This window comes from Lacerta agilis, chromosome 8, assembly GCF_009819535.1.
Source record: "Lacerta agilis isolate rLacAgi1 chromosome 8, rLacAgi1.pri, whole genome shotgun sequence".
NCBI classification, from domain to species: Eukaryota; Metazoa; Chordata; class Lepidosauria; order Squamata; family Lacertidae; genus Lacerta; species Lacerta agilis.
The window spans coordinates 69,044,037-69,056,715 of NC_046319.1; the positions used below are offsets into that span (position 1 = coordinate 69,044,037).

General features: G+C 40.6%; 1 protein-coding gene across 1 annotated transcript; it reads right to left on the reverse strand.

Moving 5' to 3' along the window:
• Nucleotides 1–324: 324 nt before the first annotated feature.
• On the reverse strand, nt 325–4,211 carry LOC117051994 (sulfotransferase 2B1-like). The gene is made up of 5 exons (XM_033158721.1): nt 4,119–4,211; nt 2,530–2,656; nt 1,871–1,965; nt 1,259–1,439; nt 325–535 (listed from the first exon to the last, which is right to left on the reverse strand). Exons 1-5 carry the CDS (start codon nt 4,209–4,211, stop codon nt 426–428), a joined length of 606 nt encoding a protein of 201 aa, XP_033014612.1. The 3' UTR covers nt 325–425.
• Between the last annotated feature and the right edge of the window lie 8,468 nt (nt 4,212–12,679).

Here is a 12,679-nt window from a genome sequence, read left to right on the forward strand (position 1 = left end):
ACTCTCCTCCATTGCTGCCGCCATGACAATGCCAAGGCTGCTGCCACCACAAGACCTCAATTGAGGCCCACCACAGCCACTGATGTACTTCCAGAAGCCAGCGTCACACTTCTGGAAGTGCAATTTAAAGTGCAGCCCAGCTTCTTGAAGTACTTCCGAGGCCACAGCGGGCCTCAATGGAGGACTTGGGGTCAAGGCCTTGGCCTTTCTGCAGCAGAGGAGGAGCCGGGACACCTTCTGTTAAGCTGGGATCTCCTGCTCAAAGAAAGGGAGTTGGCAGGTAAGAAAACACACATGTAAAAAATAGTAATTCAAACAGCACTATTCCAGATCAAGTATCTGTTTATTTAGCAGAAGGTACCCAAACCAAATCAAACATAAGAATGTGAAGGTGGAGAACAGCAGGAACAACGTTCTGTGATTCTTCATTCCCAAGGGAAGGTCATATTCACACCACGCATGTTCTCCCAGTAAACATGGTCAAAGTATTCGCTCTGTGCCACTGCCAGGTGATTCTTCCAGTCCCCAGAGATCCCTAGAACAACACAAGAACAAGTGCAAACACAAAGATGTACACCTGTAATTACTTCAACCCCTAAGGTAGGTGATGTTAGGGGAGAAAGAACATGCCCCCTAACGGTTTGCCCTGAGCCCATCCCCAGCCATTCCCACCCTCCTGACTTGGCTTTCCTGCAGCACTAATGCATGCATGTTGAGTACCTGGACCAGACATGTGTTCTTATTGGACCGCAGAGGGCTCCATGAACTGTGTGTCTGTTGCTGTGCCTGCTGAATTTCTGCTTGCTTTCCAAATAGATGTGAAAGGCACAGAATCTGCCAAATCTAGCATAAACAACCCTGAGGCAACTACTGTGTCTTGACGACCAGGAGAATCTGCAAGCTTTTTTCAGGGAGTCCCCAGCATTATCCAGGTCTCAAAATTGTGCAGATACACCCTTGTTCTACAGACTGCCTGTTTCAGAATCATTTCTTATTTTGATCTGGACGTGCATGAAATAGATAGACTTAGGTGAGATGTTGCACAGAGAAGAAGATATACTATCCTGCAAACTGTGCCCATTTTCTGGACCTTCAAACTGTGTTCACAGTCAGCTCTGACTCCACACTGTTGACTGGTTGCTGGTAGACTTTTTCTGTGAGGCATCAAACATCCACAGAAAAAGAAGATGTTCTTCACCCCTGACATGCAGCAAGATGGCCTTATTCCTTGGCACTCCATGGCAACCAATGCTTTTACCTTTCCTCATGAGCTTCGCTTTTGTGTGGTCAAAAATGTTTTCTGGTACTAAAGAAAAGTTGGACATCTTGTTGTTCTTCATCTTCTGGAAGGAGGCATTTTCCACCACAGACTCAATTTGTTGGCTGTTTAGCTCCTTGCCAAGAAAATGACAGATCTTCTGCACACTGCCTCGAAGGTCCTGCAGAAAGGAAAAGCAAATGGATGTGAATCTTCCGGTGATGTAGAGAGCTTGCCCTTGATCAGGAGGCACACAAAGGGCCCTGAGGATGTGGAATTTGCTGTTATTACAGTGCAGAAGCCACACGGTCTACAGCTGCCCCTCAGCCAGCACAGGATCCAGGAGGCATCTGAGTCAGCAAGACACATTGCCTTTGAGGCAGAAAAGCAGGTTATTGGCACATCTGCTCTTATACTGAAGAAAGGAAATGTACTCTGCACATGATATGCAGTGTATGTAGGGGTAGCTATGAATTTTGCCCTGCTCAGAATCCTCTTCTAACCAATATTACCAGTATCCCCCCCCAAAAAAGGCAGCGTCATGTGTGAATAATGTCAGAATTGGGGCCCTATCCTGGCAGCATGTCAACACAGTCAAAATTAGACCTTTACCTGCTGTAGTTCTTCATAGGTGTTGAAGAAGATGTTGGCTTTCTCCTTCATCTCCACCCACCCCTTCACGTGGTCAAACCAGGAACCATACTCAACTGGAGGAGCAAAGAGGAACCAATGGTGAAATGTAAGGAGTTATGGTGGGGAAGTAGAGAATGCTATTGTAGATGTAGAGGAAACAGTCAAGAACTGGGGAAATAACTGCATTGTCCCTTAAAAACAAAATCAGTAACACGAGTCTTCAACGCTACCCTGTGTCCAAGGCCACCTGCTGACTGATCTATGAACTAACATTATCCACATACGGGAGAAGTAAAGCTTTGAATGAGTCGACAATCTTAACGCTTTAACGGGCTTTCTCCATTAAGGTTTCTTTTTGTTTCTGCCACCAGTGAGAATGTCTGCTATCATCGCTTTTGATCTATTCTCTTGTTGGTGCCAATCTCGCCCATCTGAAAGGACATTTATTGATTTTCTTTAAAAGCAAATGAAAAATGTAGGACTTTGCTGCATTTCTGCCCTTCTCCGTGTATCTAACTGGGAATTATAGTTCTCTGATAGGAATGTAGAGTTAGCTAAAAATAAATACTTTCTGTTGGTGGACATCACTGGTGCTGGGTCACAGCAAACAAGAGTGGCTGATTTGCCTCCTTCCATACCTTCCCCACTCAGGAATCTCTCCATGAACTCTTCCACAGTTCCAAGGTCCTTCAATTCTTTAAAGCCTTTGAAGAAGTGGTAGCTTGAAACCATCACATCTCTAGGGTTACGCAGAGTATAGACAACCTGTAACAAAGGAAGAGCCACAGTATATTGAGGGAGAGCTCAGGCAGCCCAACACTAACATTAGGCAGTGCGGCAGAAAACTGAAAGCATGATAAATAAAGCCTGACATGAACAGAGGAAGCCTCCAGTGAGGACCTGGGCTGATCATGCATGTGGACCAGTTCAAGTTCTTCCACAAACAGGAAACTGCTAAGGAGATTCAAAATATTCGCCCCCATTCTCTAGTACAAAAAATGACATCCTCCTGTAAACAGGCTGTGTCAAGTGTTTGTCTTCCAGAATCCCGTACATCTGTGTGTGAAAAAGACAGGTTTGATGTGTCCATTGTTCCTCTCTTACCTTGGCCTTGGAGTGGAGGAAGGACTTGGGGAAAAGCTGGAATGGCAGGTGAGTATTCAGGATCCTGGGGGAAGGATTTTTCAAGGCAACCTGCAAATGATCACCCAACTCAATCCAGGGTGCCCTTTCCCACAGTGGTGTACTCTGAACCCATGAGGGGTCCCCATGGCTCAAGATTAAGCCCAAGATCTCTGCCATCCAATGGGTACCTAGGAGGAAATCCACCAGTCAGTCATTGTGCATTAATACTTGGCCCTTGCAAAAGCAATTAGAGGAACATAAGAATTAGAATGGATCTTCATCCTCTTCTAGGTATTCAGCATCCTCCCATGGGGCAAGATTCCCAGAATTCTGGAAAGGTATACCGTTGGGAAATTGACAACAGCAGTGAAAAAGAAAACATGACCATTAATTGTCTAACATACAAGGATATTAGAGGAAGAAATAACCAATTGAAAATCAGAAAATACGAAGAACTCAAGCAGGCAGGTGTGAACTGCCGTCAATATTACCAGCTAAATGAAATTTTAAAATTAGACCAAAAAAATGGATTTAACACAAAGATATTGGATATAGAAAGAAACTATTATTAAATAATAAAAAGATATTATCAAAAACATACAGATTATTAATGGACTGGAACCTTAAGGATGAGGAGGTGAAGGACGTGGTGGTGAAGTGGGCACATGATTTTGGCTATCCAATCGAGATGGGGAAAATGGGAAAAATTATGAGGATAAGACTTAAAATTCACTGCATGCTATCTGATAAAAGAAAACTTTATGAAAATGACTTACAGATCGTACCTGACCACATCCACATTAGCCAAGATAAATAAGAATAACAGCAATAAGTGTTGGAGATGTAAACAAAATGAAGGAACCTTATTCCACATGTGGTGAACATGTCCCCCCCCCCAAAAAAAAATGGGGCATGATCTATGAGGAACTTAAAAAAAAAGCTAATATACACATTCTTAAGGAAACCTGAAGCTTTCCTATTAGGCATTCTAACGATAAGCATCCCATATGAAAAATAAAAGAGTGTTTCTTTAAGCAACAGCAGCGGCTAGAATCCTAATAGCAAAGTACTGGAAAAGTGAGATCATACCACTTTTTCTCACGACCACTGCACACTGGGTCACCGTCTTCCTTGAGCTGTATGCTATGACTCCAAGGTCTCGCTCTTGGTCCATCTCCTCCAGTTTTGACCCCATGAGCGTGTATGGGAAATTAAAAATTTTTGCTCCAACATGCATCACTTTACACTTGTTTACATTAAATTGCATTCACCATCTTACTGACAATCTATTTTTAGTGTCAGCAAACTTGACCACCTCACTGCTTGATCATTTATGAACAAGTTACAAAAGCACAGGTCCCAATACCAACTCCCAAGAAACAGGTGCTTTCTAAGGGAATGCCTCACTCTTCTTCAAAGTAATGTTTTCCTTTCTCAGGACCTTCCTTCTTCTTAGAGGCAGGAGAGCTGTCTTTGTGGGAGGGCCACCCAGCTACCACATCCCTGAAGGCCTCCTCGACCACTTTCTCTGCCTCCTACACTTTCTAGTTCTGCCACCTTGACCTCAAGGGAAGGAACTTGTTCCCAGAGAACCAGAATCTTATGGCACCTCTGACATACACATAACTTCTGCACCATGGGGAAATTTAGCTCCTGTGTTGTGGGTTTTCACAGAATCTTTATCCTGGTGGCCAGTCACCATGGTGTGCCCTTGTCAATCTATGTTGCTTTAATTCAATCATCAAATTAAGTGGGTGTTAATTATGAGGCTTTTTGCAAAATAACTATAGCGGAAAGATGGCATATTCGTCTACTGTATATACAATAAACCTTTAGAAATGTTTATCCCGACACAGCACCAGAGAAAGACTTTGGTAATATGATACCCTGAGCAAGGACCAAATTCCCCCCATATATATATATGGAATATATTCACAATGATACGTTTAGGTGCAGCTGCTTTTTTAATAAATCTTCTCAGTGGGTAGACGTATAAGTATAGCTGTTATTGTGACCCCCTCGGGCTGGCACCCTTTGCAAGGGAATCACCCACACCACCCATATCCAGCACTGACAGCGTTCCAAGTGACATGACAGAAGCATGCCATAACATATAAGATTTTCCTTGGAATATTCTCAGTTCAGCTCATGAGCACTGTAAATATCTGGGTTCAGATATCCCAGAAAGAAATAATGATGTGAAAATCTCTCTTCCCCTCCCCCCCCCCAAGGTTTCCAGACTTCCTCAGGAATTTCAAGGGTTCTTTCGCTTCCTTCTGTGAACATCAACAGTGGCTAGGGATGGTGTAATACATCTATTTTGATTTCTCATTTTTGAAATATTAAATTCAGTTCTCCATATTTCCACATCAGTTTGTGAATTTTCTTGCACATTTCTGCAAAGCATTTCCCCCTAATATAATGCATTACTATGTTTTTCCCCACTAAAGTATGCATTTTATGCACACAGTCTAGTATATGCATTTTTGTACACATTTCTTAGCTGAAGAAGTGCATTGCAAAATTGAGGGATTGCATGTGTTTCACTTTGTGTACTTCAGAAAGTGAAAAACATGTGACTTTCACATGTGGTTGACAGGTCTATTCAGATATTCAACTTGTTTGCTGCCCATCTTCTTTTATTTGTAAATTTCTTACAATTTATTTGCATGTTGCGTCTTGACTAATCATTATCCAGGAATGGTGAACTAACCTGACATTTCCCCTTGATACCTGGTTTAAGGTCCTATGTATCGCAATACAGTTTTACATCAGAAATCAAACTGAATCCGTTCTGGAAGTCCATTTTCAGAAACCAAGGCGTGGCTTCCAATTGGTTTTGAATTGCACAGGTGTGCCAGAAACAATAGAAGCTGCGCTGGGTGTTTAGCATCCAAAAAAAGTTTGAAAACCGGAACACTCATTTCCAGTTTTCGATGGTTCGGGAGCCAGAAAGTTCGGCTTCAGAGACATTTGGGATCCAAGGTATGACTGTACCTGAAAACCCATTCATTTTTCATGGGTTTCCAGGGATAAAGCCAAAGCTTAGGACTATGCAGCAAACTTATCAAAAGCAAACTTATGGCTGGCAGGTTTAGTGGACACTATGTCCACTAAATCCAAAGTCTATTTACCTAATTGCAATACTGACCTGACTTGCAGTAAGTGACGTTCACTATATCATCATCCAACAGTTGGAAGTCGTTTTCCACATAGCTGAGTCTTTCCTCTGAGAAAAACTCTGAAGAAAATGGGATCCCCTTGTATTTGAAATAAGGCATGGATGACACTGAAAAACTGAGGGAGAGGGAGAGGGAGAGGGAGAGGGAGGGAGAGAGGGAGAGAGAGAGAGAGAGAGAGAGAGAGAGAGAGAGAGAGAGAGAGAGAGAGAGAGAGAGAGAGAGAGAGAGATTATGCCACATCCTTAGGAACATTCAGGTAGCTACTGTTCTAGAAACAAACTCTGGGGATAGATGGGGAGCAGGAGGAAGAGTTCTGGAGGTGGTGATGAGCCTTTAGTAGAAGCTCAAGTGGTAGCACCAGGTGTGGTGGGAAAAAACCCAAGGAACTCACTTCTGATTACATGTCATATCTGTCAGGGCTGGGTCAGATACTGGTCAGCACGAAGAGGCAGAGTCTGTTGTGAGTGAAATTAATGCTTTATTCAAGGAATTGGCAAACAACTCACAATACTTCCAGATCAGTCTTTCACCTGTAGAGCTGTTGTTGAGTCTGAATGTCCCTTTCTTCCACACTTTCTAAGGCTCCTCCTCTCCCAGATGTTGCCCAAACAGTCTCAAACTGTCTCTGAGCACCTCTGGCGTCTTCTCTGCCCTCCTCATGAACCTGCGTGTTCTTTGAGACCGGGGTGCGGGAGAAGCTTCTTGCAGCCGGAGAGGGCCATTCCCATGATTCCTTAGCAGCTCCTTGCCCCTCCCCCCTTCTCTGCTTTAGCAGAGAATTGGGAGAGTTCAGGAGGAATTGCTGGGTCATTAATAGGTGTCAGGCTAGTGCCACCAGGCATGGTGGAAAAAAATCCAATGAACTCGGTTTTGAGTGCACATAATATCAGGCTTTCAAATCTCAGTAAGATCTTGGACACAAAATAGTCACACAATAAACTCAAATCACCTTCACTTCCATGAGGAAATGGTGATTCAACTCCTCTGGATCACTGCCACTTGGCATCAGCTGAAAGAAAATCAGTTTACACAAGAAGGGAGTGCTACACCTCAGCAACACCGGCCTTAAAAAACACACACACCCCTCCGTACACACGCACATGCATAACTGCTTCTGGGGCTACTCTCACACTGTTTACCTGAACAGCAAAATAGTCTTTCCTTTTCCCTGCTTCTGCCAATAGGAGGCCAGGGGAGATGAACTTTTGCCCGTATATGTAACCCTTGATACTCATATATTGATTTACAGCATTCCACTTGCTCAGTAGCTGAAAAGATTTCCAGAACTGCTTTACGTAACAGCGGTAAACCAAGAGCAAAGCAAACAGTCCCCACTCACAGCCTTAAAATCTCGAAAGACAATCCAAAAGGGAAGGGGGAAGAAAACCCTTACGCAAAGCTTGAAACATCTGAAACTGATGACCAGATTGCATGGAATCTGTTTGGGAAGAAGAGAAGTGAAATGAAGTGGGTCTCTCAGCAAAGGCATTGCTCTCCCTTCTCTCTCGCAGCTGCAAACAGGTGGAGGACTGCTGATAGCAGACAGTTCATGGAGGAGAGGAGCAGGGGGAGCAGGTCTCTCAGAAGAGCCGGTGGGTAGACCTGTAGTCCTGTCTTTCTTCCACTGCTACATTTATGGAATATAGCAGTTAATTTAAAACCCATGCATGTTCCAATCTGGAAAAGGAAAGAGGGACTCTGGAAAAGGTAGAAGGCAACTGGGGAAGAATTCATCAAGGGGAGAAAAAGGAGGTTGAGATAATATGAAAGAACATAAGCAAACCTTGAATACAAGAAGGAAACAGGAGCAGTCTTTATTATCCAACAGTTACTGGAGCATCCTTTGGGTCTGTTAAAGATACTTACTGTGAGAGGAAACCGTGCAAAGAGTCTGCAGTAATATCAGGAAGCAGGAGGAATGAGGGAAATTTCACCAGGTATATTTTTCTGTCAGCTGAAGATCAACAACTCAGCATAGCATGCACTTTCTACATAGATAAGAAGAAGTTTCCAATGAACTTTGGATCCCTTCCAGTCGGGATTCAGGCCTCATCATGGGACTGAAACTGCCTTGGTTGCGCTGCTTGATGATCTCCAGCAGGCTAGGGACAAAGGTGGAGCTGTTTCCTAGTTCTTCTTCTTCTTCTTCTTCTTCTTCTTCTTCTTCTTCTTATTATTATTATTATTATTATTAACACTTTATTGTTTAAAAAAACATTCACACAATTCACACATCCAACAAATATTACTACAGAATTAAAAAAATTCAAAATAAAACAAAACAAAACAACACAACACAACACAAAAAATCAAATAGTTTCCAAAATTTAAAACATACTTATTGTCAAACAAAAGGACTTCCAATTAACATCGCTGTATATGTTAATTTTTACCCAAATTTCTCGCACAGTTATAAGCTTTTTATTCCCTTCTTTTTATCTCTTAACTTACTCTGGTTTAATATCTTATTTGGTTCAGTCTAATTCTGCTAATAGAAACTTTCCTATACCATTATTCTCCATATACTTCTTAAACAGTTTCCATTCTTTATGGACTTTTTGTTTTGATTGTTCTCTTACCCTTCCAGTAGCTTTTGGTAGCTCTAGATATTCCATCATTAGATTTTGCCAGTCTGTAATATTAGGCAGTACCTTATTTTTCCAGTTCCTGGCTATTAAAACTCTGGCTGCCGTTATCCCATACAATAGTAACATTCTTTTTGATTCTTTCAATTCTTTTGGCACAATGCTTAATAAAAATCTTTCTGGTTTTTTCTTAAAAGTACATTTTACCAATTTCTTCAATTCATCATATATATTATTCCAAAATGTGCCAACCTCTGTACAGTGCCACCACATATGCATATAAGTTCCCTTCTCCTTCTCACATCTCCAACAAATGGGCGATCTGTTTTTATACATTTTAGATAGCTTTTCAGGTGTTTGGTGCCACCTGTACATCATTTTAAGAATGTTCTCTCTCAGGGAATAACAAGCAGTAAATTTTATATCCACCTTCCATAACTTTTCCCATTGTTCCATCAAAATGTTATATCCTAGGTCTTGCGCCCATTTTACCATTGTTGATTTTACTTGTTCCTCCTTAAGATCCCATTCCAATAGGAAGTCATACATATGTGAAATGTATTTTCCTTTACTATAAACTAGCTCTTTTTCAAACTTGGATCGATCTTTTGCAAGGCCCGATTTTTTATCCGTTATGAATCTTTGGTGGATTTGATGGTATTGTAGCCAGTCAGACAAATAACCTTTAATATTTTCATATGTCTTTAAAGACCACTCCTCTTGTTGTTTTTCTAATAACATATAATATGTAGCCCATGTCCCTTCCATATTTGTTTTCCTTATTGTGATAACCTCCACTGGTGAGGTCCATAGGGGGATTTTAGGCTCCAAAATTCCTTTATATTTTACCCAGATGTTATAAAGTGATTTTCTTATTAAATGGTTTAGAAATCCCCTATGGACCTTTACTTTTTCATATAACAAATATTGGTGCCAACTAAATCGGTTATCAAACCCTTCAAGGTCTAATATCTCCGGGTTTTCCAGCGTTATCCATTCCTTTACCCATAGTAACCCAGCCGCTGCATGGTATAATTCCAAATTAGGTAATGCGAATCCTCCCCTTTCTTTTCTATCAGTTAGTAGTTGATATTTTATCCGGGGCTTTTTCCCATTCCAGATGAATTTTGTTAGTTCTTTTTTTCCAATCTTTAAGACATTTCATACCCCCCCCCCCCGTATTGGAATGGACTGAAACAAAAAAATCATCTTGGGGAGTATGTTCATTTTAATAACTGAAATTCTGCCCCATAAGGAGAGATGTAATCTATTCCAAATTTCCATGCTTCTTTTAATTTCTTTCCATGTTCTCACATAATTATCTTCATACAGGTTTATACTTTTGGGAGTTAGCCAAATCCCCAAGTATTTGGCCTTATTTTTAATCTGTATTCCGGTTTTTTGTTGTAATTCATTTCTCTCTTATGAATCTAGATTTTTAGTTATTAATGTTGTTTTTTATAATTTATTTTCAATCCTGCTACCTTTCCATATTCCTTGATTGTTTCTAGAGCTATTGTTATGCCTTCTATTGGATCTTGAGTAGTTATAATTATGTCGTCCGCAAAGGCACACACTTTATAGGCCTTCTTACCAATTACTATTCTTTTTAGTTTTTTATCGTTTCTAATATTCTGTAGCAATATTTCTATTGTTAATACAAATAATAAAGGCTAGAGAGGACATCCCTGTCTTGTTCCCTTCGAGATTGGAAAACTCTCCATTAGATTTCCATTTACTATCAACCTCGCCTTCTGATGATTATATATTGCTTCTATAGTTTTTTGTATTCTCCCCTCTATTCCAATTGCCTCTAGTTGTTTCTTCATAAATTCCCATGAAACGTTATCAAAGGCTTTTTCTGCGTCTAGCAGTAGCAGGGCAGCTTTTTTGTCTATCTTAAATTCCAAATATTCCAATATATCTACAATATTTCTAGTATTACTATGTAGCTGTCTCCCCGGTATAAAACCCGCTTGATTAGGATGTATTACTTTTTTGGCTACCGTATTTTTCGCTCCATAAGACGCACTTTTTTCCTTCTAGAAAGTAAGGGCAAATACCTGTGCGTCTTATGGAGCGAATGGTGGTCCCTGGGGCTGAATTGCCCAGGGGCCAAAAGCAGATTGTGCTTTTTATTTTACAAAGAGAAAAGGGAGTGTTGAAAGGACCCCACTCAGCAGCTGATCAGCAAGAGATCGGGAGAGAGATAAGAGTCCCGGCTCCCTTTCAGCCCCGCCCTCCTTTGTTGAATGTGCTGCAGAGGAAGGTTGTTTGTTTCCCCAGGACATGTGACTGGCTGATTAGATTATCTGTCTGCAAACAGTAGAAATGGCTCCCTTTCCTTAAGATTTTTTCAGAAATGTGAGTTAAACCCCATAAAAATGGGGCTTTTCCTCTTTGCTTTTCCCCCTTTGCAAAAAAAGCTGCAAAACCTTTAGCTGATCCTAAAAAAAACAACCCCAGGGCTTTTCCCTTTGCAAAAAAGCTGCAAAACCTTTAGCTGATTCAAAAAAAAAAACACACCCAGGGCTTTCCCCTTTGCAAAAAAGCTGCAAAACCTTTAGCTGATCCTAAAAAAAGGCCTTTTCCCTTTGCAAAAACATCTGCAAAACTTTTAGCTGATCCTAAAAAAACAACAACCCAGGGCTTTTCCCTTTGCAAAAAAAGCTGCAAAACCTTTAGCTGATCCTAAAAAAAAACCCCCAAAAAACCCCAGGGCTTTCCCCTTTGCAAAAAAGCTGCAAAACCTTTAGCTGATCCTTTAAAAAAGGCCTTTTGCCTTTGCAAAAACAGCTGCAAAACTTTTAGCTGATCCTCAAAAAACAAAAAACAAAAAAAAACCAGGGCTTTTAGAGTAGGAAAACCAGAAAAATATTTTTTTTTCTTGTTTCCTCCTCTAAAAATGAGGTGCGCCCTATGGTCCGGTGCGTCCTATGGAGCGAAAAATACGGTGCCTTTTTTAATCTATTTGCTATTATTCCAGCGAAGATCTTATACTCACTCTTTAAGAGAGAGATTGGTCTATAATTTGATATTCTTTCAATGTCTGTTTCTGGTTTTTGTAAGAGAGTGACATACGCTTCTTTCCAGGTATCTGGGATTGCACCTTTTTCTAATACTTGATTCATTATTTCAAGTAGTGGGTTTATCAAAATATCTTCCATCTTTTTATAATATTCTATTGGTAGGCCATCAGGACCTGGTGTTTTTTCCTGATTTACTTTTCTTAATTGCATCTTTTATCTCCTGTATTGTTATGGGGATATCTATTTCTTTAATTTCCTCTTTTATATTAGTTCCGATTGTATATTTTTCCAAGTATAGTCTTATCTCTTCTTTATTTTCATCTTTTTTATGATAAAGTTCTTCATAGAATTGAACAAATGTTTCCATTATTTTCTGGGGTTTAACAATGGTTTGACCCCCCACTTTTATCCTATTTATCAATTTCTCATTTTTCTTTTTTTTCAATTTCCATGCCAAATATTTACCCGGTTTATTTGCAAATTCAAAATTATTTTGTTTCCAAATTTCCAAATTCCAATCTGTTTCTTGTTCTATTTTAACTTTATATTCTGTTTTCAATCTATTAATTTCCATTTTCAAATTTAGTTTTTGGGGATTTTTATTTAATTCTTTTTCTTTTTGTTCTAATTCTTCCAGAATTTTCTTTTTCTCTTTTTCTTTTTCTCTTTTTCCTAGTTCTGCTGGATCTCTCAGCAGCCTTTGACACCATTGACCATAACATCCTTCTGGACCGGCTAGAGAGGTTGGGAGCTGGGGGGACTGTTATACAGTGGTTCCGCTCCTTCCTCCTGGGCCATGTTCAGAAAGTGGTGGTGGGGGATGAGTGTTCAGACCCCTGGGCTCTCACTTGTGGGGTGCCTCAGGGT

Coding starts and splice junctions, on each gene's coding strand:
- LOC117051994 (XM_033158721.1), bottom strand. CDS start 4,211: ATGGGGTCAAAACTGGAGGAGATGGACCAAGAGCGAGACCTTGGAGTC. Junction 1,966..2,529: donor GAGATTCCTGAGTGGGGAAG/GTATGGAAGGAG, acceptor TTGCTCCTCCAG/TTGAGTATGGTTCCTGGTTT. Junction 1,440..1,870: donor CCTATGAAGAACTACAGCAG/GTAAAGGTCTAA, acceptor TCCTTTCTGCAG/GACCTTCGAGGCAGTGTGCA.